The sequence below is a fragment of the Schistocerca serialis genome, chromosome 2 (genome assembly GCF_023864345.2).
Source record: "Schistocerca serialis cubense isolate TAMUIC-IGC-003099 chromosome 2, iqSchSeri2.2, whole genome shotgun sequence".
Classification (NCBI taxonomy): domain Eukaryota; kingdom Metazoa; phylum Arthropoda; class Insecta; order Orthoptera; family Acrididae; genus Schistocerca; species Schistocerca serialis.
Genome location: NC_064639.1, coordinates 495,899,455 through 495,926,933, shown reverse-complemented (window position 1 = coordinate 495,926,933; position 27,479 = coordinate 495,899,455). Strand labels below are relative to the sequence as shown.

Genomic DNA, 27,479 nt, shown 5'->3' with positions numbered 1-27,479 from the left:
CTAGTAAACATGTTGAAATGTTTTCAAATGCTATCGAAGTTTGGCATAGGAAACTAAAATCCTCAGTAAATCAAAAACATCGAAACGTATACCCTCTGATAAACAAGCTGAAGGGGGAAGAGTGAATGCTATATTTGACATTAAAGAAAATTCCGTTGGCATGCCTCTTCAAAAAAGTAGAAAAGGTACATGGATCTTGACAAAAGGCTGAAAGGGATTATAAAAATATATACAACGGCTAAGGGGGTTTAAGAAGATGTTTACAATATTTGGCTTTCTTACAAATAGAATGGGTGAAAAATTGTTCATAAAATCAGACAAGAAACGTGATAATTTGCTGCAGTAATGCTTTCGAAAGAAAAAATAGGTAAATAAAAAAGCGAAATAATAAAACATTTGAACATGTCTATGAACTATGTGCAGAGCCAGTTCTCAGCCTGGATAAAATATGAAATGTTCTTGTTACGAAATTGTTGGCACAGGCTTCTCCAATGGTGTGGCTTCATTCAACGTTCGGAAAATCAATGGCTAAAATATTTGTGGTCAGAAACACCACGTGGACGTCATGGCTCACAAACCACACGATCGGAAATCCCACGACACCATTTTATGGACTGTCCTTACCTGAACCCTCCCCCCTCCCCCGCCTCTGGCCAACTGGCTTGTCACTTTCTATATCAGTGGCAGCTTAGCATTCACAACGTGTTTCCTGCGTAAACTCAAGCCCTCATGCAGTCTCCAGGAATAGCTAACTATCATTACTTAGCTGAGAAAACTAATTCATTGTGAATAATGTTTGAAACAGTACTGCTCGAGTTCACTAACGGATTAGCAACGCCGAAAGCAGCAACGCCGAAAGATAATCTCCAGACTTGAAAAAGACCGTATCCACACACACACACACACACACACACACACACACACACACACACACACACACAGAGAGAGAGAGAGAGAGAGAGAGAGAGAGAGAGAGAGAGAGATAATAGTATAGCTACTATACTAAAAAGAAAGTGTACTAATGGTCCGTTTTTAAAATAGTAGCAGATAGTGTACTTCTTTCAATTATTGAGAAAGAGCAACAAAATGATCTTTATTTAGATGGAATCGTTTTATAGAAATTGGATTTCCTCATATTAAAGTCAATTATCTGAACTGTTGTTGGGCTTGCTAGTCTCGTGGCAAAGTGATGCCTGGAAACCCATTTCCGGTCGGACCACGGATCTTTCAGACAGTTTTAACCTAACCCTCACCTCTCAACGATGTGAGGGGTCGCCAAAAACGACACATGGTTCGGGTTCCACGTTAACTCACTGGGCACTACTGTTTCTTCCCAGGCTGGTGCATGTTACTTCTTGGTGGCCGCATCGACGCATGACCCTCGGGAGATAGCGACTACATACTGAGTCCCCACAAACTGTTTACCTTTCGACGTCGATTTATTCTGCGCACTGGATAGGTGCTTTAGGATAAGTTTCGAAGCAGATAAACAGTTGGGATTTTCGTGAGCAGACAGATGGAAGATTTTTTTTATGTTATGTCCAATCGACAGCACTTATCTCAGCTTGACCACCTTTGATATACCTATTCACCGAGGTCTTGAAGCCAATCGAGTGTGGTATGAACAAACTTTGCGTATTGTACTTTGCTCTGTAATGTTATCACGAGTTAGCTGGGAGTATTTCGTAGAAGGGTTGCAACGTAACCTTCCAGTACTGGTGGTGGTATAAGTCCACCTAAGTAGGAAGATTACCGTCGCTTTGACATGTCCTACCGCGCCTGCAAGCTACCGTCTGTAGTAAACGATTTCTTAAATTCGTGAGGTCCACGAAATTACTGGCCCCTGCGAGTTATTGCTGGGTATTAATTTCTAGCGGAAGGTTTTAACAAACCGGTAGATATTTGAACGCAACGGATAACATTCTTTTGAACCACTACAGAAGGCACCTATACAGGGCTTAATAGGCATTATATAGCTTTTATTTGCTTCCATGACCCAGAATTCGACTGTGGTACTGACTGCCACCTATTCTTTATGATGGAAGGAGTAAATAATCAGTCGAGGGTAGAGATTAATTGATATTTATTCAGTACCGATGGTATTTCAACAACTAGTCTTGTTTCTCTTGCAATGTACATCATCAAAACCGGTCTCTAGTTAACACGGTTCAGTTTCGCCACGTAATTATGGAATGGGGCAGAGGAGCGCAGACCTGGCTTCAAGGTAATTCTATTCAACCGCACAATTATACCTAAACCCTCGGTTATTACATTCAGTTACTATAGATTACTCAGAACAAGTTCCGCAAAGACAATACAAGCAAAACTAGGTCAGGGTGGAAGAGTATTTTGCAAATCTTTATCAAATCAGTGGGCATTAAAATCCGATACTTTTCCTAGTGGCACGAGTATTTTACTTAACGCACAACATCGCCAACAAATCAACTCGTTATGGGCGTGCACAAGAAACATCACTTCAATGCTGTTCCACCCACATGGCCAAGTTTCAGTAGCCAACAGAAACCCAGAAAAATATGGACACACTATTATTCCTTCCCTATTTTACACTCGCTCACTATCATATGATTATTCATCGTGTACAATATATTTTCAGACCGAAACTACAATTTATCAATGCGGCGGTTGCTCCAACCGACCACGTGGCGCGAAAGCAAGCTCACAAAGAAAACATATGGAAAATAAATAAAAAACCCAAAATATTACTGTAAATGTAAGAGGCAGATTAAAACACATTGAATGAGTGAATTTCCGTTAAGCACAGAGCAATAACGTGACTGTGAGCTTAAGGTACATGGTGCGTTGCCTGAACAAGGCACTAACGCAAGGTCTACTGAAATTCGAGTAAATTAAGAAAATCAATTCCCTTATGGGGTTCAGTGGTAATTTCGCGCCTGATTTCAACATCTGGACTTCGTTACAGAGCAGATTTCAGACAATCTAATACCTATGTTAACATCACCAAAACGAGAGCTGCGTCTCCATGACTGTCCAGCACCACGACCCAGGAACAAGTGCTCCTCTAACCGAATTCGCCCAACCGTTCCGCTTACAAACGTGTTGGGGGTTACGCGCCAACCTGACAGAGCCAATACGCGGGCCTACGTGTCATCTTTGCCCTGACCCGCAAACTTGGCCTCTGCTAAACTTGTTCACGCTTGGGGGGTTGGTACTACCTACCCCAGAACGACCATTCATGCAGTGTTACAATCTGTGCCATAAAGCTTTCTGCTAGTTCACACACTCACTCATTTATACCGTCCAGGCCACACAAAGGAAAGGAAAATGGGAAACGTGGTACACAACAGAAAAAAATTCAATAAGTTACACTGTTTAGTCCATTCTCTCCTTTTGGACACCACCTGAGGTATTACCTGCAAGAGAAGAAACTTTTGCTAATAATTTCTGCGTGCTAGCAATTTAATAAAACATTGGAACGCTACAACAAGTTCCGTTTCAGGGTGTTCACACTAACGAGGACTTTATTTCACAAAACTCAACATCTACATCACCCTGGTAGGGTATTAGATACCATTAAAAAGGATTGACGAAACTTGAAACCGCAACGTTACCGTCACGCATAATCAGGTTTTGAGCCACCATTGTACCTGTATGGTTCTGGGAAAGGACTGGCATGTGTACGATTCGAAACCAGTGGTAACAGATTAATAAATGGGCAGATACCATTCAAAATATCTGAAGCAAGAATTCTTTACATAAAATGAAACAAAGATAATGCCATCTGCAAAGGCGAAACAACATGCTTTTCCCCTCCGATCATTGTTGAAATGCAGAAATCCAACATAGATATTTTCAAGGACATTGATTAATCAACCGTAATAAAATATAGAAACAATCTGAGTGTCAAGAATCTTACGATGTAAAGAAACTACAGAGATATTTTGCTACATCATCAGAAGAATCCTGAGAGTTCTATGGGAAGGCCACAGAGTCTTGCGATGAACGTGACAACGAAAATAATGAAGTAAGTATGCTAATAAGACAATATATTAAATTATTATTTGTTGAGTAGGTTAAAATACACTGCGATGATACAAGCCACGGGATACCGATATGTATGTACATATGTACACCATGGCGGTGCTATTGCGTACGCGAGGTTTTAAACAGGCAGTGCATTGGCAGAGCTGTCGTTTGTACTCAGGTGATTCATGGGAGAACGATTCCGACGTGATTATAGCCGCACAACAGGATTTAACATATTTTAAACGAGGAATGGTATTTGGAGATAGATGCATGAGACATTCCATTTAGGAAATCCTTAGGGAATTCAGTATTCCGATATCCACAGTGTCAAGAGTGTGCCGGTAGTACCAAATTTCAGGCCGTTACCTCTCACTACGGACAATCCTGTGGCTGACGGCCTTCGCTTAAGGACCGAGAGCAGTTGCGTTTGAGCACAATTGTCACTGCTAACAGACAAGCAACACTGCTTGATATAAACGCAAAGATAAATGTGGGACGTACGACGAACGTATCCGTTAGGACAATGGGGCGACATTTGGGTTTAATGTGCTGTGGCAAGGGGCGATCGACGCCTTTGCTAACAGCACGACATCGCCCGCAGCGCCTCTCCCGTACTCGTGACCGTGTTGAAACGTCCCCTTAGAAAAATTATGAACTGCTGGGCTGGTAAACTTCTACGGTATCTGATACAAAGACAGCTGAGTGAAACTGAACGTACTCAGACAGTTCCCTCTTTACTTATTCTGATCATCACTACACTGACACACAATATTTTTTTAGTGCAACGCAATCTGATTTTCAATAATCTCTACAAAAGAATGGCCCTGACTAACAATAACCTATACCTTCCATGAATCACTTACCTCACAAAAATCTTCGTTACTCGAACTACTGCAGTACAGCGACTGCCAATACTGCCATCTAAATAAAAGATTCTGACTACTGAAGGCACCAACTACTGATAAGCATAGTCATCAAATGAAAGATTTTGATAGAGAAGGAACAATGTATTTACCTTAATAGTGTTCAAAACTCATTATATATATATAGGGTGGTCCATTGATAGTGACCGGGACAAATACCTCACGAAAAAAGCATCAAACGAAAAAACTACAAAGAACGAAACTCGTCTAGCTTGAAGGGGGAAACCAGATGGCGCTATGGTTGTCCCGCTAGGTGCCGCTGCCATAGGTCAAACGGATATCAACAGCGTTTTTTTAAAAATAGGAACCCCAATTTTTATTACATTTTCGTGTAGCACGTAAAGAAATATCAATGTTTTACTTGGATCACTTTTTTCGCTTTGTGATAGATGCCGCTGTAATAGTCACAAACGTATAAGTACGTGGTATCACGTAACGTTCCGCCATTACGGACGGTTGCTTCGTGGTACATTACCCGTGTTAAAATGGACCGTTTACTAATTGCGGAGAAGGTCGATATCGTGTTGATGTATGGCTGTTGTGATCAAAATGCCCAACGGGCGTGTGCTATGTATGCTGCTCGGTATCCTGGACGACATCATCCAAGTGTCCGGCCGTTCGCCGGATAGTTACGTTATTTAAGGGAACAGGACGTGTCCAGCCACATGTGAAACGTCAACCACGACCTGCAACAAATGATGATGCCCAAGTAGGTGTTTTAGCTGCTGTCGCGGTTATTCCGCACATCAGTAACAGACAAACTGCGCGAGAAACGGGAATCTCAAAAACGTCGGTGTTGAGAATACTACATCAACATCGATTGCACCCGTACCATATTTCTATGCACCAGGAATTGCATGGCAACTACTTTGAACGTCGTGTACAGTTATGCCACTGGGCACAAGAGAAATTACGGGACGATGACAGATTTTTTGCACGCTTCCTATTTAGCGACGAAGCGTCATTCACCAACAGCGGTAACGTAAACCGGCATAATATGCACTATTGGGCAACGGAAAATCCACGATGGCTGCGACAAGTGGAACATCAGCGATCTTGGCGGGTTAATGTATGGTGCGGCATTATGGGAGGAAGGATAATTGGCCCCCATTTTATCGATGGCAATCTAAATGGTGCAATGTATGCTGATTTCCTACGATGTTACTACAAGATGTTTCACTGCATAACAGAATGGCGATGTACTTACAACATGATGGATGTCCGGCACATAGCTCGCGTGCGGTTGAAGCGGTATTGAATAGCATATTTCATGACAGGTTGATTGTTCGTCGAAGCACCATACCACGGCCCGCACGTTCACCGGATCTGATGTCCCTGGCTTTCTTTCTATAGGGAAAGTTTGAGGATATTTGCTATCGTGATCCAGCGACAACGCCTGACAACATGCGTCAGCGCACTGTAAATGCATGGGCAAACATTACGGTAGGCAAACTATTGGCTGTTGAGAGGAATGTCGTTACACTTATTGCCAAATGCATTGAGGTTGACGGGCATCATTTTGAGCATTTATTGCATTAATGTGGTAATTACAGGTAATCACGCTGTAACAGCATGCTTTCTCAGGAATGATAAGTTCACAAAGGTATCACATTGGAAAAACCGAAATAAAATGTTCAAACGTACCTACGTTCTGTATTTTAATTTAAAAAACTTATCTGTTACCAACTGTTCGTCTAAAATTGTGAGCCATATGTTTGTGACTATTACAGCCCCATCTATCAAAAAGCGAAAAAGTGGCCCAACTAAAACATTCATATTTCTTTACGTGCTACACGAATATGTAATAATAAATGGGTGTTCCTATTTTAAAAAAGGCATTTGACATCCGTTTGACCTATGGCAGCGCCATCTAGCGGGCCAACCATAAGCGCCATCTGGTTTCCCTCTTCAAGCTAGACAAGTTCCGTTCTTTGTTGTTTTTTCACACGTCCAGATCGTCCGCTCAAAACTCTGGCATCTCTCTCTCCACATCCAGCACAGCTGGCGGCTGACTTCCAACTGCCCAACGCTACGATCTGTTCACATTAGACTTGGCCACTGTTTCTATATTTCGATACAGTGTACCGATACGCGGAACTGTATCAGTGTTTCGGAACGGCTGTGGTTCGCTGGTTCGAAACAGTGGTGTTTCATTCCGCCCCTGTCTCGGATAACCGGACCAGATTCGATCTCGAGCCAGACACTGTATCGTTGTTTCAAAATAAGGCTGTTTCAGTCCACCTGTGCTTGGAACGGACTAATTGTATCGAAACAGTGTTGTTTCATTCCGCTCTGTGTCGTACGAGATTCGGGCTCGGCACAGGTACTGAAACACAACACTTCATGAAACACTTTCAAGAGTGTCGAAATCTTTTTGACAAGCAATAGCATGAAGCTAAGATATCCGAAAATGAAGCTTCGTTTCTAGCTGATTATCCTATTGCGAAATTGCTTTATAAACACCAACCAAACAATAAAACAACGCATACTATTCGCATTCAAAATAATAAATATGTGAAAATCATTCGATTAAATTACACTTTTTTTAATAACATATGCTTCTCTTTTCATGTACTGTAATCATATTAAGAAACGCAAGTAAGCCTACAACATTTTGAATAAAAAAAGGCGCAGAGTGACAGTTATAAGACATATACATAAATTTTATGTAGGTATAATTGCAAGCAATCTGTTTGACATATCACTGATAGTGTAACGGTGAACGGGAAGGGCTGGGAAACATGGTATATTTATAACAATGGTTCGAAACACCTTGAAAGACAAAATTTTTTTCTGTTATATTTTGTTATTAATTCGAATTATTTGGCGTCATTTGTGAGTCTATAGTCACTGTGCCTATTATCCACAATGATTCCCTTTGTGTGCATGGAAATTAGCGGAATGGGTATATTACCCATACTAACGGAATGTGGGAATCCCAGTAGCATATCCGTTGTTTCTGCAGTTTGCTCCCACCTCCAGTTCCGTTCGTGGTGGTTCTTCTGTCTTCAGCTATGGCTGTCCTCAGCCAATTGAAAAGTATGAAAGTCACACGACACGAAAGCAGCGCATTTGCTGCAGGAAATACGAAACTGCCTAGACGCCTAAGTGATAAGTTTCATACTTTCTGCGACATGATTAGCGCACTCGCACCTCATTTGTGTTTATATGGACATACTTATACAGTAGACATTTAAGATGATAAAATGTGTAGGTTTATTAGCTTACAAAACACAAACTGTTTCACTGTTTCGAAACAGCGTATCGAAACATTACAGTGTACTGTTTCATTTGTTTCGAAACAGTTACTTGTTTCAGTTTGCCCATCTCTAGTTCACATCCAACTGCCTAACACTACACAAGCGAATATTCCAACAATGAGTCTAATCAGCCACAGACTGCACACAGCACAGTCAGTGATTTTAATACAGAGCGGTACGTGGCGTTACCAACATAAGAACCTAAACAGCCTACTTACAGTATCGGTTAGATACTGGACGTCTGGAAAACGGTGGCCTGGTAAAATGAGTTGCGATTTCAGTTGGTAAGAGCTGATGGCAGGGTTTGAGTGTGGTGCAGACCCCATGAAGCCACGGATCCAAGTTGTCAACGATGCAGTGTGCGAGCAGGTGGTGGTTTGATGATGGTACTGGCTCTGTTTACATGGAATTGACTGGGTTTTCTGGTCCAGCTGCCATTTGGAGACCATTTGTAGCCATTCATGAACGTCATGTTCCCAAACGAAAGTGGAATTTTTATGGATGACGCTTGTCCCTCTTAGATACCCTTCCGTTCTGGCAGCAGAGGCACGCCAAGGCACTCCACCTCGGCAAGGTCGTTGGTTTATGGGGGAGGCAGCGACCTTAGACGTGAACAACTCTTAAAAACAGAGTTTTTCTTAAAATTTAATTACATATTTATATTTTATAATTTTTAGTTTAATGTTTTTGTTGTTATTTTTATTACAGTTACGTATAAGTGGTTATAGAAGAACAATTAAGAGAATATTACAAAAGTTGTACTAAAATTTCAACTCTTGGACAGTTCCAGAACATTTAGTTGTAGAAAATAATGCAAACGGTTTAAAATAAATGTATTTTATGGTGAAAACGTTTGGATAAGCAGCAATTTTAGCAAAATGAGGTGTGATACTCAAAACGCCTACTCTTAGTTATGTGTCGAGAGTTGGAGGTTATTTTTAAATACGTTTTTGAACGAATTGTATTTCTGTTTGATGTTAATGCCTAAGCCGCCTCCTCTCGTCCAGAAGACTTTTTGCATTGCCCCCTCCATTACTTTACTCTTAGAATATGTAGGCGGTAACACACACGCTCAGTTTCAGATCTTTCGGCATGTGTACTGCGGAAACAACTTTCTTGAAACGCCGTGATTGTCTCCCATAGTGATGCAGAAGTTTGAAATTTGGCTCAAACGTGCGTACTGCCTGCCTTTGTAATTGTGGAAAGGCGAGACGCGCTGCAACGTCAGCCTCGGATTCGGCCGATGGTTCAAACAGGATGGTGTCAACACGTGAGAGAAAAAGGCCAGAGTTCGGAAGTTCATGTGAGGTAAAATTTGGGTAAATGATGTCACATTAGCTCCAAATTTCGCCACAATTCTACCAAGCGACACCGTAGACGGGTCATACGATAGGGAGGTCGTAACACCACTTCTTAGCCACAGCTGACCCCTCCTTTTGACGCTTCTCCGATGGAGGTCAGAACTGCAACGCCTGCCGTTGCAGTCGAGCTGTTTTCTTACGAGTGGCTCAGAAAAATATTTCAGGCACATCGGCGCTGAGAATCGACTTCGAAAGGCCGTAGGGGGTGACATAAAGGGCGTCAATGAAAGCACCCATTTCCTCCGAGCCTTGATTCCCAGACATTTCCAGGTCGAAAACGGAAGTTTCCAGTGTGATGAGCAGCAGGACGACGTTCGTGACAACCTCTGACACTGCTGATACCCTCCAGCCGACTCAACCCTTCTCTAAGGACACAGTGGACCAGAAATGCCAGGGAATGTGATGGCACCCCTTTGGAGCGCACTGTAAACGCAGATTTTGATCTAGTGTACAGGGTGGAACCACAAGGGGCCGTTCTAAGCCATTCGACGAAATCCGAGCGTGATCCGAAGCAGCAAAGGGTCTTAAGTTTTTTTCAGCCCGCGCAGGGCGTCATGCATTTGTACCATTACAGAGGTTGGTAACTGGCATGTTTGAGCCAAATGTCAAACGTCTTCGTCCAGATTACATTAGATTAGTACTTGTTCCACAGATCGTGAATACGACACTTCGTAATGATGTGGAACGTGTCAGGTTAATAAAAGGTGTCTATACAAGATATTACATTACACAACATATTACATGACACTTAATATTATTAATTTTTTTGTGGGGGGGGGGGGGGGGAAATTACCCACTTACTATATCCAAAAATTCATCTAATGAGTAGAAAGAGTTGCCATTCAGAAATTCTTTTCATTTTCTTTTAAATGCTAAATGGCTGTCTGTCAGACTTTTGATACTATTAGGTAAGTGACCAAAGACTTTTGTGGCAGCACAATTTACCCCCTTCTGAGCCAAAGTTAGATTTAACCTTGAGTAGTGAAGATCATCCTTTCTCCTGGAGTTGTAGCCATGTATACTGCTATTACTTTCGAATTCGTTCGGATTGTTAATAACAAACTTCATAAGTGAATATATATATATATATATATATATATATATATATATATATATATATATATATATATTGTGAGGCTACAGTGAAGATCACTAGCTCTTTAAATAAGTGTCTGCAGGATGATCTTGTATGAGCTCCAGCAGTTATTCTGATTACACACTTTTGTGCAATGAACACTCTTTTACTCAATGATGAGACCCCAGAGTATGATGCCATACGAAAACAGAGAATGAAAATAGGCGTGGTAAGCTAATTTACTTAGATGTACATCGCCAAAATTGCAATGACCCTAATAGCGTAAGTAGCTGAAATCAGTGCATACACCTAGAAATTTTGAATATTCTACCTTAGCTACCGCTTTCTGATCGAAGTCTATATTTATTAATGGTATCATTCCATTTACTGTGTGGAACTATATATACTGTGTTTTGTCAAAGTTTATTGAGAGCCCATTTGCAGAGAACCACTTAATGATTTTCTGAAAAACATACTTTACAATTTCATCAGTTAATTCTCGTCTGTTGGGTGTGATAGCTGTACTTGTACCATCGGCAAAAAGTACCAGCTTTGCATCTTCGTGAATATAGAATGGAAAGTCATTAATATATATTAAGAACAGCTGAGGACCCAAGACCGAACTTTCCGGCACCCCGTTCTTGATTGTTCCCCAGTTTGAGAAATCACCATTTTCTGCATTTTATGTGAACTGCTTATTTCAATTTTCTGCACTCTTCCGCCGCGCGGGATTAGCCGAGCGGTCTAAGGCACTGCAGTCATAGACCGTGCCGCTGGTCCCGGCGGAGGTTCGAATCCTCCCTCGGGCATGGGTGTGTGTGTTTGTCCTTAGGATAGTTTAGGTTAAGTAGTGTGTAACCTTAGGGACTGATGACCTTAGCAGTTCAGTCCCATAAGATTTCACACACATTTGAACATTTCTTTGCACTCTTCCAGTTAGGTATGATTTAAACCACTGTCCCATTCATACCACAGTACTTGAGTTTATCTAGAAGTATTCCATGGTTTACACAATCCTAAGCCTTTGAGAGATCACAAAAAATCCCAACGGGTGACTTTCGATTACTCACAGCATTTAATCTTTCATTAGTGAAAGCAAATATAGCATTTTCCGTTGAAAAACCTTTCTGGAAACCAAACTGACATTTTGTTAAAACTTTATTTTTACAAAGGTGTGGAAGACAACTATGGCGTTTCGAGGAAGTAATCAAATGGCTCTGAGCACTATGGGACTTAACATCCATGGTCATCAGTCCCCTGAGGAAGTAATCCTTTAACTGGGTTACACAGTGTAGATTTCAGTGCTAGCCGTTTGCATATGTTGGTTTTATATGGGAAGAAGAAAACTATCGTCTAAATTGATTTATATTTTCTCTGCATGTTTGTTATTTTTCGCCAGTTTTCATAACACGTAAATAGCAGAGTGTTATCTGTCGATCAATTTCGATTTTATATGGACGAATGTCACAGCTTTTGGAGACTGTTGAGCACACGAATTGTACAGTTTCAGTGGCTTACATCGGGGCGAAGGTGAAGGACCGTGGTCCAGCACGGCTGCAGAAGAAGGAAGAGCGAAGAAGGAAGGAAGCACCATGTGGCGGCCCGCGTCCCTGCTGATGGTGCTCGTGGTGCTAGTAGGAGCGGCTGGAGGTGGTCTACGCATAGGTCAGTGGCTCCCACTCAGTCCCACAAACACCAGTTACATTTGGATTGGATTGGTTGGGGGAAGAGACCAAACAGAGAGGTCATCGGTCTCATCGGATTAGGGAAGGAAGTCAGCCGTCCCCTTTCCAAGGAACCATCCCGGCATTTGCCAGGAGCGATTTAGGGAAATCACGGAAAACCTAAATCAGGATGGCCGGACGCGGGATTGAACCGTCGTCCTCCCGAATGCGAGTCCAGTGTGCTAACCACTGCGCCACCTCTCTCAGTACACCAGTTACACTGAGGTGGCAAAAGTTATGGGGCAGAGATATGTTGTGAGGTGACAGGCTTTGGGGGCGGGTGTGAACACCGCAGTTTCTGCAGTAAAAATCGCGGCGAAGTGTCAGTCGAGAATCTGGCGTGTTTACATCTAAGATGGGTGTGTGTCACAGCAGCAGAATCGTCCTAGTTTCAGCACTGACCGACAGATGGCGGTTCTTTAAAAAGAGTACGGTCAGTCTGGCGTCCAGCCACGTGACGCGGAAACTCAACGGCCGGCACGCTGGCTCATGGTGGGCTTCCTCCTGGCAGGTTTTAGCATAAAGCTAAAGTAAATGTATGATGTAGAAATAAATAAAAACTGATCTCAATGTGGCACAAAGGAGCTTGTAGGCTCATTTTCAAGCAGAAAATTAGCCTCTTGTGCTCACATAAACGCGCCTGCAGTCGCTTTGGTAGTTTTTGAATTATAATAAATCGAATATTTTAATAACTAAGAAAGATTGTACATTGGAAATCTTGGAGACGCTTCGAAAAAATTTTACGAACAACGTGTGAAATGAAAGGTTTGAATGAGTAGTATTAAGATATCTATGTAACTTTTTTACACGTTTTAAAAATTCAAATGAGGAGCCGGATGCTGTTTTCGTGATTACAAATGCAGAATTTTGATAACAAAAAATAGGAACTATAAAGATAGCGGCAGTATGGAAAAGTAGGCAGAAAGAAATAGGTAATACAATAATAATATCAGTTATTTAAGCATTAAAAGTATTTTAAATAATGAAAAGTTCTATATGAAGAACACACAAATTTTAATAATATGAGAATAGGGTCCCGTACAGACATTTTTTGATCAATCTGAATTCAGCGAAAAATTTCCGTCTGAAGAGAAGTGTTACATGCATTTTATTGTATCTATATTAAGAGTAAAAATAAATTTTATGTGCAAACAAACTTGATTCGACTTCAAAGTGTTCAAACCGAGGGCTTTTAAGGACGGCCATTTCCTGTGGTAGGGGGCAGTCATTCAGTTGAGTTGAAAGGGGTAGCACGTGTAACTGGCAAAAGTCCGTGCACGAACTGGACTTCGAATATTTTCGGACCGCGAAGTCGCGTGGAACATGTGATTTTCAGCAGTTGGGTGCTGCTGGACTTTGAAGAATTCTCGGTGGTGCGTTTGTGAGACTTGTGAAAATTTCGCACACGAGTTGAACTTAGAATATTTTGGTACCGCGGAGTCGTGTCGAACTTTAACTCTGAACAACCGCCGTGGGATATAGTGATTTCAGCTTGCGGTTGGACTTCGGATTGTGTTTGGTTTATTATTATTTTTCGAGAAGTATTCTCCGCTCGGAACTTTGTTCATCTTGGAGTTTCAGCTATTTTAAAAGAAACATTAAGTGAATAACTGCTGAATGATTGTGATTAATATTTGACTGGTGCTGTTAAACTAACTCGGTAAATACACTCCTGGAAATGGAAAAAAGAACACATTGACACCGGTGTGTCAGACCCACCATACTTGCTCCGGACACTGCGAGAGGGCTGTACAAGCAATGATCACACGCACGGCACAGCGGACACACCAGGAACCGCGGTGTTGGCCGTCGAATGGCGCTAGCTGCGCAGAATTTGTGCACCGCCGCCGTCAGTGTCAGCCAGTTTGCCGTGGCATACGGAACTCCATCGCAGTCTTTAACACTGGTAGCATGCCGCGACAGCGTGGACGTGAACCGTATGTGCAGTTGACGGACTTTGAGCGAGGGCGTATAGTGGGCATGCGGGAGGCCGGGAGGACGTACCGCCGAATTGCTCAACACGTGGGGCGTGAGGTCTCCACAGTACATCGATGTTGTCGCCAGTGGTCGGTGGAAGGTGCACGTGCCCGTCGACCTGGGACCGGACCGCAGCGACGCATGGATGCACGCCAAGACCGTAGGATCCTACGCAGTGCCGTAGGGGACCGCACCGCCACTTCCCAGCAAATTAGGGACACTGTTGCTCCTGGGGTATCGGCGAGGACCATTCGCAACCGTCTCCATGAAGCTGGGCTACGGTCCCGCACACCGTTAGGCCGTCTTCCGCTCACGCCCCAACATCGTGCAGCCCGCCTCCAGTGGTGTCGCGACAGGCGTGAATGGAGGGACGAATGGAGACGTGTCGTCTTCAGCGATGAGAGTCGCTTCTGCCTTGGTGCCAAAGATGGTCGTATGCGTGTTTGGCGCCGTGCAGGTGAGCGCCACAATCAGGACTGCATACTACCGAGGCACACAGGGCCAACACGCGGCATCATGGTGTGGGGAGCGATCTCCTACACTGGCCGTACACCACTGGTGATCGTCGAGGCGACACTAAATAGTGCATGGTACATCCAAACCGTCATCGAACCCATCGTTCTACCATTCCTAGACCGGCAAGGGAACTTGCTGTTCCAACAGTACAATGCACGTCCGCATGTATCCCGTGCGACCCAACGTGCTCGAGAAGGTGTAAGTCAACTACCCTGGCCAGCAAGATCTCCGGATCTGTCCCCCATTGAGCATGTTTGGGACTGGATGAAGCGTCGTCTCACGCGGTCTGCACGTCCAGCACGAACGCTGGTCCAACTGAGGCGCCAGGTGGAAATGGCATGGCAAGCCGTTCCACAGGACTACATCCAGCATCTCTACGATCGTCTCCATGGGAGAATAGCAGCCTGCATTGCTGCGAAAGGTGGATATACACTGTACTAGTGCCGACATTGTGCATGCTCTGTTGCCTGTGTCTATGTGCCTGTGGTTCTGTCAGTGTGATCATGTGATGTATCTGACCCCAGGAATGTGTCAATAAAGTTTCCCCTTCCTGGGACAATGAATTCACGGTGTTCTTATATCAGTTTCCAGGAGTGTATCTTAGGTCAAATCAAGAACACTTAACAGTATTTTAGTCAAATCTGTCCTGAACAAGTTAAAATAAACTCCAAATAGTTAAAGCTGTGTTTGTTCACTAGAAATTATTCCTACCTGCTAGCATTTGTTTTTATAAACTTGAAATTAATTTAAAATTATTGGAGATAGTGCAGCGGATGTGGCTGACATCCCTCAGGCCTAACGTAGCCAATTTAGTAAATAAGTCCGACCACATTTTACGGAACCCCAAGAGGATGCATGCTATGTAGATGCTTGGGTGATTATTGTTTTTTTTTATTTTTATTTTTTCGTGCAGAAGGACGTGGGGGCTCGAACCATCTAGTTTTACTAGATAACTGACTTTGAACTAAAATTATTGTGACCACCCAGTGCAACCAGTGTGTTTCTCCCGGTCTCGCGCTTAGAGAGAAACCGTAGCACGTCGCAAATGTTTTTCTCGACCCAGCGAAGTTCGCAAATGGGTATTTCTCGTCCGTAGTAGCTCAGAGTGTACATATAAAGGTAGTGCTAGTATCGCATACAAGGTATAAAAGAACAGTGAACTGGCAGAGCTGTTATTTTTACTCAAGTGATTCGCTTGAGAAAGGTTTCAGCGTGATTACGGCGGAACGACGGGAATTTTTAGACTTAAAACGAGGAATGCCAGTTGCAGCTAGACGAATGGGATATTCCATTTCGGAAATCGTTAGAGAATTTAATATTACAAGATCCGCATTGTCAAGCGTGTGTCGAGAACACCAAATTTCAGCCATTATCTCTCATCACGGACAACTCAGTGGCCGGCGGCTTTCAATGAATGATCGGGAACAGCGGTGTTTGCGTAGAGTTGTCAGTATTAACAGACGAGCAACACTTCTTGGCATAACAGCAGAAATCAATGTGGGACATACGACTAACTTATCCGTTAGGACAGTGCGGCGAAATCTGGCGTTAATGGGCTGTGAGAACAGGCGACCGACGTGAGTGCCATTGCTAACAGCATGACATCGCCTGCAGCGCCTCTCCCGGGCTCGTGAGATATATCGTACCCAAGATGACAGGAAAACCGTGACCTGGTCAGATAAGTCCTCATATCAGTTGGTAAGAGCTGATGGTAGGGATAGAGTGTGACGCAGACCTCATGAACCCATGGACACAAGTTGTCAACAAGGCTCTGTTCGGGATGGTGGTGGCTTCATAATGGCGTGGTCTGTGTTTACATGGAATGGACTGGGTCCTCTGGTCCAATGAACCGATCATTGATCATTTGGAGCCATTGATGGACTTCATATTCCCAAGCGACTATGGAATTTTTACGGATGACAAGACGCCATGTCACTGAGCCACAGACGTTTGCGATTGGTTTGAAGACATTCTGAACAATTCGAGCGAATGATTTGGCCACCCAGATCGCCCAACACGAATCTCATCGAACATGTATGGGACATAGTCGGGCGTCAGTTGGTGCACAAAATCTTGCAGCGGCAACACTTTCGCAATTATACACGGGTCTAGAGGCAACACTGCTCAGCATTTCTGCTGGGGTCTTCCAACGACTTGTTGAATTCATGCCACATCGAGTTTCTGGGGAATAAGAGATTAGAGATATACCATAACTTCTGTCGCAACCGAGAGAGGTGGCGCAGTGGTAAGCACACTGGACTTGCATTCGGCTGGGTTCAAACCCGAGTTCGGCAGTCCTGATTTACGTTTTCCGTGATTTTCTGAAATAGCTTCAGGCGAATTCCGGGATGATTCCTTTGAAACGTCACGGTCGATTTCCTTCCCTATCCTTCCCTAATCGGAGATTGTGCTCCATCTCCAATGACCTGTTTGTCGACAGGACGCTAAACATTAATCTCCTCCTCCTCTACTTTCGTCACCTCAGTGTACATACGCTCTACACTGTATTACATTCACTCAACACATTCCCGGCAGCCATGTAAACGGCACTGTGTACGAAGCCGCGGTGCGGGAAGCTGTATGGCGACTTCCACATTCACACATAAAGGGCTGATGGTGCCCATCAGTTACCAGACAGCCGTGGCCCTGTGGACCTGCTAGAAGCTTCCACTGCTGCAGCTGCCTGCCGTGCCACACACAAAGTGCAACATATGAGATTTGATCAAAAAGTAACGGGCATATTTTGATTTCACGTGCTTTATACATCAGATTTTCAAGTTTTTTTGCATTGTTGGTACATGTGTTACTATTGTATGTTTTCATTTTCAGCTCTTTTGAATATTTGGTTAATTGCTGACATTCGAAAAGGTTATTCGTGTTTTCAAGCGCTCACCGAATTTTTACTTTTGATAAAAAAATTGTTCAAATGGCTCTGAGCACTATGGGACTTAACAGCTGAGTTCATCAGCTACGGTTGCAGGTTCGAATCCTGCCTCGGGCATGGATGTGTGTGATGTCCTTAGGTTAATTAGGTTTAAGTAGCTCTACGTTATAGGGGACTGATGACCTCAGAGTTAAGTCCCATAGTGCTGAGAGCCATTTGAACCATTTTTTTATCGAAAGTAAAAATTCGGTGAGCACTTGAAAACACGAATAACCTTTTCGAATGTCAGCAATTAACCAAATATTCAAAAGAGCTGAAAATGAAAATATACATCAGTAATGTTGACTGTGGCTTTTGGTGAATCTACTGTGAGTAATACAATAGTTTACGAGTGGTGTAAACGTTTCAGAGAGGGTCGAGAAGATGCCCTGGACGCCCTAGCACATCAATTACCGACTACTATGTGGAAAGAGTAGGGAAAATGGTTCAGAAAACCACCGAGTCACCATCAGAGAGGCTGCTGATGATATCGGCATCTCATTTGTCTCGTGCCTAGACAATTTTTTCGAGTGTTTTGGGCATGAAACGTGTAGCAGCAAAGTTTGTTTCGAAACTGTTGAATTTCACATAAAAACCACATCGCGTAGACATAACTCAGGAATTGCACACTGAAGTCGATAACGATCTAGAACTTCTAAAGAACGTTGTAATAGGTGACGAAACAGGGTATACCGGTATGACATCGAAACCAATGCCTAGTCGTTCAGTGGAAGCTACCTAAAGAGCCAAGACCAAAAAAAATTCGACAACTTCAGTCAGATGTAAAGGTTCTTCTCATTATTTTCTTTCATTACAATGGGATAGTGCATCATGAGTACCTTCCTTATGGTCGTAAAGTCAATAAGAAATACTACCTGGAAGTTATGCGCCGTTTGCGCGAAGCAGTCCGAAAAAATGACTAGAATTGTGGCAAAACCACTCGTGGAAATTCCACCCCGATAATGCTACCGCTCAGATCTCAATGGCTGTTAGAGATTTTTTGGCAAAGAAACAAATGTGCCCTGGTGTCTCAACCACGGTACTCTCTGGACATGGCCTCTTGCTATATCCTTCTGTTCCCGAGGCTGAAGAGAACCCCGAAAGAACGTCGTTTTGACACCATTGATGAGATAAAAACATAATCACTGAAGGAACTGAACGCCATAACGCAATGTAAGTTCCAGTAGTGCTCCCCAGATTGGAAAAACCGATGGCACAAGTGGGGATTACTTTGAAGGGGAAAAAGTTGATGGTGCTATGTAAATAAAGGTTCTTTAAGAAAAACTTCCTTTACTTTTTGAACGTACTTCGTATCTTTCCTGGTAACGCCCATAGGCTCGTCCTATGCCTTACTGTGGACGCCAGTTCAACAAAAAAAAAAAAAAAGGTTAAAATGGCTCTAAGCACTATGGGACTTAACTTCTGAGGTCAGCAGTCCCCTAGAACTTAGAACTACTTAAACATAACCAACCTAAGGACATCACACACATCCATGCCCGAGGCAGGATTCGAACCTGCGACCGTAGCGGTCGCGCGGTTCCAGTCTGTAGCGCCTAGAACCGCTCGACCACCCCGGCCGGCTGTGGACGCCAGTGCTGGCTTACAATAACTGTGGGGGAAGCCATGAGATTATGAGCTGGTAATTTCTGTATTAAGTTTAGATACATGCTTGAAAATAACTCACCGTTGAAACTGGCCAATTGGACGGATAATAAAAAGTATGCAACCTACTTGGACCACGTTTTCATTCTCAATACACGTCCAAGCAGTTTACCACAAAAATAAAATTTTAAAACCCCTGCATTCCTTCTAAATGGGTTGTGTACCAAGTTTACCAGGCTGCCTTGAGGGGTTTAAGTTACCTGAACGGTAAGCGGTTCGTGTTTTCCAACACTCATTGGAAGGAATCATCTGAGAGTCCTGGTAGGAAGCAGGACTTTATAGAGAATACTTTTGGTAGCAGTAGGAAGTGGCCGATCAGATGCGTGCATTCGAGTCCTGAAAGTGGTTGTCAGAACGACCTGAATGTTTCATGACAGTTTCGTGGATCAGGTTTGGAACTTGCGGCAGCCCTCGCTAGAGTAGGAGACGAGTCGTGGGGCCTGTGGCTCAGAAGTTACGTTTTAAGAGTTTTCCGTATTACAAGGCGGTAATCAGTTGACCTTAGCTATCAGGCTATTTAATTTTTCTTAATGGAAAGGTCGAAACAGTTTGTAAGTACGTCTTCCTTGTGCGGGGACAGTCGCTTTCATTCGACGAGGAGAGTGTCGCTTTTCGTAGCATCTATTACGTCAGTGCGAAAAGTGTCGCTTGACTGGTTGGTTGTTGTTCAAATATTTTCAAGCAAAAAATTTTGAACAAAAAATGATCAATTTATTTCAGGAGGCCCATTTGGCATCCACATAATAAGTGTTCTGAAGTTTTCCATCTTGTTCGCTTGGCTCTTTGCGACTTTGCAATACAATTTTAATGCTGCCAATTTGTGAGCGTGTACGTCCCCTGTAGACGGGGGCCTTTTACACCAGGTGGTGGACTCAGTAACTTGCAGGAGGTGCTGTTCAGTGAACGACGTCGATTTGACAAGGTTTAACTGAAGCCAATAAATTACTTTTGTTCCCGTGAAAATTTAGACGTAGTGTAGTTGTGTGAATTTTAGCTGTTGATTTCGAACTATTTCCTATTTTGTTGTTGTAGAACATTACCAACGGAAGTTGCTAGCAGTCATTTCGATGTGGTGCACTGAAATGTTAGGGATGGAGTTTTTCAGTCCAGTGCTCGGATCTCAGAATTTTCCTAGAAGTAAGTACACTACTGGCCATTAAAACTGCTACACCAAGAAGAAATGCAGATCATAAACGGGCATTCATTGGACAAATATACTAGAACTGACCTGTGATTACATTTTCACTCAATTGGGGTGCATAGATCCTGAGAAATCAGTACCAGAACAACCACCTCTGGGCGTAATAACGGCCTTGATACGCCTGTGTACTGAGTCAAACAGAGGTTGGATGGCGTGTACAGAGCTGCCCATGCAGCTTCAAGACGATACCACAGTTCATCAAGAGTAGTGACTGGCATATTGTGACGAGTCAGTTACTCGGCCACCATTGACAAGACGTTTTCAATTGGTCAGAAATCTGGAGAAAGTGCTGTCCAGGGAAGCAGTCGAACATTTTCTGTATCCAGAAAGGCCCGTATAGGACCTGCAACATGTGGTCGTGCATTATCCTACTAAAATGTAGGGTTTCGTAGGGATCGAATGAAGGGTGGAGCCACGGGTCGTAACACATCTGAAATGTAACGTCCACTGTTCAGAGTGCCGTCAATGCGAACAAGAGGTGACCGAGACGTGTAACCAATGGCACCCCATACCATCACGCCGGGTGATACGCCAGTATGGCGATGACGAATACATGCTTCCAATGTGCGTTCACCGTGATGGCGCCAAACACGGATGCGACCATCATGATGCTGTAAACAGAACCTGGATTCATCCGAAAAAATGACGTTTTGCCATTCATGCACCCAGGTTCGTCGTTGAGTACACCATCGCAGGCGCTCCTGTCTGTGATGCAACGTCAAGGGTAACCGCAGCCATGGTCTCCGAGCTGATAGTCCATGCTGCTGCAAACGTCGTCGAACTGTTCGTGCAGATGGTTGTTGTCTTGCAAGCTTCCCCATCTGTTGACTCAGGGATCTAGACGTGGCTGCACGATCCGTTACAGCCATGTGGATAAGATGCCTGTCATGTCGACTGCTAGTGATACGAGGCCGTTGGGATCCAGCATGGCGTTCCGTATTACCCTCCTGAACCCACTGATTCCAAATTCTGCTAACAGTCATTGTATCTCGACCAACGCGAGCAGCAATGTCGCGGTACGATAAACCGCAATCGGGATAGGCTACAAACTGACCTTTATCAATGTCGGAAACGTGATGGTACGCATTTCTCCTCCTTTCATGAGGCACCACAAGAACGAACGCCGGTCAACTGCTGTTAGTGTGGCCGAGTGGTTCTAGGCGCTTCAGTGTGGAACCGAGCGACCACTACGGTCGCAGGTTCAAATCCTGCCTCGGGTATGGATGTGTGTGATGTCCTTAGGTTAGTTAGGTTTAAATAGTTCTAAGTTCTAGGGGACTGATGACCTCAGATGTTAAGTGCTCAGCATTTTTTTTTTTTTCGCTGTTTGTGTAAGAGAAATCGGTTGGAAACTTTCCTCATGTCAGCACGTTGTAGGTGTCGCCACCGGCTCCAACCTTGTGTGAATGCACTGAAAAGCTAATTATTTATCATTTGCATATCTCAGCATCTTCTTCCTGTCGGTTAAATTTCGCGTCTGTAGTACGTCATCTTCGTGGTGTAGCAATTTTAATGGCCAGTAGTGTAGGTAGCGACAAGGCTGCAAGTATTGACTCAGGAGTAGAGAGACTTATAATCCTGTCTTCCGCGTCATTTTTCCCATTTACATACGCAGCATAAACAAAGACTTTTAGCCGATGCTGCCTTGCATCAGTGCGTTTGTGACGCTAAAAAAGTGTTCTAAGTGTATAGACGAGAGAAAAAAGAACGTGAGCTGCAAAGGCGGCTAATAATGCATTCAAGATGTAGTCGACAAAATCGTAGTATAGTATTCATCAACTGAAGATGGATATAAACGCGGAACGCATCTTTGCATACGTAAGCCCACATCAAATGTGGCCTGATGTTGCATTTCGTCAAGTAATTGAATCCGCAGCCGCGGAACTCAACCACTATTATAATCGATGAATTAATTATTTAAAAATCAATCTCATATCGTGTTCCTCACAGTATTTGCTCAAGTTTTTCTACCCATTTAAAAGTACTGGAAGAATTTCTCAGAGTAGTTGCAGAGCTCTTTAAATAGGACTTGAAATAACCATATTTGCTACTTTTCAGTTTAATTCGATGAATTCACTTTATGGGTTGGGTATTTTGGGAGAGGAGACCAAACAGCGAGGTTCAAATGGCTCTGAGCACTATGGGACTTAACTGCTGAGGTGATCAGTCCCCTAGAACTTAGAACTACTTAAACCTAACCAACCTAAGGACATCACACACGTCCATGCCCGAGGCAGGATTCGAACCTGCGACCGTAGCAGTCACGCGGTTCCAGACGGTAGCGCCTAGAAATTCTCGGCTACTCCGGCCGGCAGACAGCGAGGTCATCGGTCTCATCGGATTAGGGAAGGACGGGGAAGGAAGGCGGCCATGCCCTTTCGAAGGAACCATCCCGACATTTGCCTGGAGCGATTTAGGGAAATCACGGAAAACCTAAATCAGAATGGCCCGAGGCGGGGTTGGACCGTCGTCCTCCCGAATGCTAGTCCAGTGTGCTAACCACTGCGCCACCTCGCTCGGTAATTCACTTTATCGTTTTCCTTTGTCTTCATAATCTACATTAACGAAAATTCGTGCCTGAGTTTGATCGTTTTCCATTTCGCTGTGACTGTGTTGAGAGAGTGGGAAGGAACAATATTAAAAGGAGGAGCGGCTGGAACTGTCCTGACTAAATTACCTACCGCTTTGATGTGCTAAGCTAGTTAAGATGATTCTCTTAAATGATAATAAATTTGAAATGTTTTGGTGAAAGCCGGAACAGGTCCAACATAGCCAAGCAGAATACTCTCACCTCACAGTTTATAATGAAGCAGTAGTAAGAATTCAAGTAGTGTTGCAGATAAGAAGTATACCGATGCCCAGACAGGATGCAATTGAGCACTACTAACCAGAATTATCTCAAAATGCCAAGCCGCATTAGTCTGATTCGGTTTGTAGCAAGATGCTTCAATGCTGAGTTAATATATCTACATAAATTTACTATACATTTCAGCTTGACATTACATTGGTGTGGCCGCGCGGGAATAGCCGAGCGGTCTAAACAGCTGCAATCATGGACTGTGCGGCTGGTCTCGGCGGAGGTTCAAGTCCTCCCTCGGGTATTGGTGTGTGTGTTTGTCCTTTGCAGAAGAATAATTGATACACAGTCACCTTCAAGCCTTTCTTTGGCCTTCTTATCCAGTCGGTTCACCTTACTTAGTGGTATCACTAAAGGAGGCGATAGTGAAACAGTCATCAGTCAGTCTCTCCACCAGCTTAACAAGCGACAACACACCTGTCCTTTCCGTGATATACTGCAGGATCTAAAAAAAGAACTGTTTGCTTGCGAGTGCCTAAATTGAGAAATTTGTAACGTTTAAAAAAGGCTAACAAATTCGAGGAATAATGTCTAGAATCCATATATACCTCAAAATTACCTCAATCGCCTAGCATTTATTTACAATTGATAACTTGTGTTTTTAAGATAAGTAATAATAAATATCAACAGCTGAAATACAGGCGTTCATGCTAGTCAGGACTCCAAAAATTCAACTAGTAGAGAATTTCTTCAACTCTAAGTATAGTGCAACTTCGTGTCTTTTAGTCTGAAGCGATATGAATATGCTGCGTATAGTGACCGAGAGAAATTAATTTTCACTATCCAGATACAGAAACGTACTGTAAGTGTTACTAATTACGGAATTACTAGGAGTGGTATGAAAACTATCAGATGGAACAGGTGTCAGATTGGTGTTTGTCCTTAGGATGATTTAGGTTAAGTAGTGTGTAAGCTTAGGGACTGATGACCTTAGCAGTTAAGTCCCATAAGATTTCACACACATTTGAACATTATTTTACATTGGTGTGAGAGTGTTTAGTGATAAAAAAAGACAGTAAAAATACACTCGTTGCACAGCAACTGCTGGATAAATATAAAATCGCCGAGGTGTTGTGCTGCTGTTTGGACATGCTGTAGGAAAAGTGTGAAATGTGCTTTCATGACGAGGGGTCCGTTTTCAGCTACATAACGCGTAGTTGTCAGTTTAAGATTTACCAATCTTCTTTTACATTTTACACAGCGAACACTTTCTCCAGCTTTACAAGATCGATGCCGAATTCTTTGATGAAGCAGCTGAGCCACAGAATTAAGTTTCATGTGGCACGGTGACACTTATTTTGACTCAGTTTCTTATTCATTTATTAACTTTCTGTTTCAAATGTCACGAGGGAAAGCTGCAGTGATTGTATAGTGAGCGACGTGTCGCTTTGGTTATGTAATGGTCTGGTATTTGAGAGGATCTGGTTCAAACCGCGTCCCGGTCATCCCGATTTAGGTTTTCTATTGTTTCTCTAAACTGCTCAATAAAAAGTAGAAAGGAACACGGCTGATGTCCTTCCCTGGCCTTCCCCAAACCTACACTGAGCATCAGTTCCAACGACTTCGTCGCTGACGATATTTTGGGTCCTAATCTTCCTTCTTTTGGTCGTACCTCTGTACAATGACCGTGAAATATGTAACCGAAACTACTACTCACATCTAGTTACACCGGGCACGTCACTTGTCAGTAGATGTAGGCGGCACCATCGTATTGCCCAAAGGTGAGTTCCGGAGATAAGTGGAAACATGTTGGCATGTGTTCATCGGCTCAAAAATATGAAAATTGTCATATGGTTCACGCCAAAAATTAAAAAATACTACTATTCTTGTAATTATCTGTAAATGAAACCGAAATATTATTGAAAATTGTTATAACAATGTTGAGGAACATGGCAGAAGTTCGCCTCGTGTTTGTATTTGGTGGAGCAAGCCTAAGGTGCATTGTTATACAAGCTGATTCAAAGAGAAAGAAAAGATTTCAGCTGTTATTACAGAAAAACTATGAAAAATAGAAACACCTTGTGCATGTCACTGGGTAGAAGGAAGTTCAAAGTCTTTCCCAGATATTATACCATACACTGAACATCAGCACCATGCGTTGCTCGAGGAACATCGGAACGGTAGTCCAATTCATTCCACACACGAATGAAGAGTTCCCTGTTTAGCGAATCAGCAGCTTGAACAATTGGCCGGCCGGTGTAGCCGAGCGGTTCTAGGCGCTTCAGTCTGGAACCGCGCGACCGCTACGGTCACAGGTTCGAATCCTGCCTTGGGCATGGATGTGCGTGATGTCCTTGGGTTAGTTAGGTTTAAGTAGTTCTAAGTTCTAGGGGACTGATGACCCCAGATGTTAAGTCCCATAGTGCTCAGAACCATTTGAGCCATTTGAACAATTCGATTCCTCAGCTCATGAAGTGTAGCTGCCATGTGCGGAACAAAGACTCTGTCTTTTATGTACCCCCACAGAAAAAAATCGCCAGGTGTGAAACACAAAACACATTCAGTTTCGGTGAGTCTATTTCAAGTTCGATGGCGATGCTAGGACTTTTTGTACCCCAAATTCTTACATGAAGTCGGTTTGTATTGCTCGATAGAAGGAACGTCGATTCGTCCATAAAGATGAGTCGTTCGGAAAAACTGTCGTATCCTGGCGAACTGAAATGCACAAGTCGTACCATCTCTTATAGTCGTCGGAACGCTGTTGCTGCAGTAATAGCAACTTGTAAGGCTTCATATGCAGTCGTCGGTTCAGAGAACGCCAAACGATGTTTGCGGAAGCTGAAGCTTCTGACCTGCCCGTCCTGTGTACATCCGAGGCCTCGTGATGCATCTCTAATACGCTCGACATATGCCTCAGAAATGCGCAACCGACCAGTGCTCTTCCCACTGCATATGCGACCATCTGCCAAGAATTTTTTATATGCCAATCACAAATCTACAAATCCAACAAACAAAATAATTTCTTTTGTGGTGTAGTCGCCATGTTGCTAAAAACAAACAAAAGGGCAGCTGTGGTAAAATTTGATCTTCCCTCTATTCACTGACATGCGCAATGTGTTTCTGTCGTTTATAGTTTGTAATAAACATCTGAAATCTGTTCTTCCGTGCCGCGCGGGATTAGCCGAGCGGTCTAAACAGCTGCAATCATGGACTGTGCGGCTGGTCCCGGCGGAGGTTCAAGTCCTCCCTCGAGTATTGGTGTGTGTGTTTGTCCTTTGGAGAAGAATAATTGATACACAGTCAACTTCAAGCCTTTCTTTGGCCTTCTTATCCAGTCGGTTCACCTTACTTAGTGGTATCACTAAAGGAGGCGATAGTGAAACAGTCATCAGTCAGTCTCTCCACCAGCTTAACAAGCGACAAACACACCTATCCTTTCCGTGATATACTGCAGGATCTAAAAAAAGAACAGTTTGCTTGCGAGTGCCTAAATTGACAAATTTGTAACGTTTAAAAAAGGCTAACAAATTCGAGGAATAATGTCTAGAATCCATATATACCTCAAAATTACCTCAATCGCCTAGCATTTATTTACAATTGATAACTTGTGTTTTTAAGATAAGTAATAATAAATATCAACAGCTGAAATACAGGCGTTCATGCTAGTCAGGACTCCAAAAATTCAACTAGTAGAGAATTTCTTCAACTCTAAGTATAGTGCAACTTCGTGTCTTTTAGTCTGAAGCGATATGAATATGCTGCGTATAGTGACCGAGAGAAATTAATTTTCACTATCCAGATACAGAAACGTACTGTAAGTGTTACTAATTACGGAATTACTAGGAGTGGTATGAAAACTATCAGATGGAACAGGTGTCAGATTGGTGTTTGTCCTTAGGATGATTTAGGTTAAGTAGTGTGTAAGCTTAGGGACTGATGACCTTAGCAGTTAAGTCCCATAAGATTTCACACACATTTGAACATTTTTTTGTTCTTCCGTTTTGAATCACCCGATATTTAGCGACGATGTTAAAGTTACGAAAGAAAGATAATTG

At 43.2% G+C, this 27,479-nt stretch overlaps 1 protein-coding gene across 1 annotated transcript in view; it reads left to right on the top strand.

Annotated features, from left to right (window-relative positions):
* The window catches only part of LOC126456136 (glutamate receptor ionotropic, kainate 2-like), a 293,829-nt gene that overhangs the window by 7,714 nt on the left and 258,636 nt on the right, over positions 1 to 27,479 (top strand). Inside the window, exon 2 of the mRNA XM_050091890.1 lies at positions 12,129 to 12,289. Coding sequence (XP_049947847.1) covers positions 12,129 to 12,289 — 161 coding nt within the window. The remainder of the gene's footprint in view (positions 1 to 12,128; positions 12,290 to 27,479) is intronic.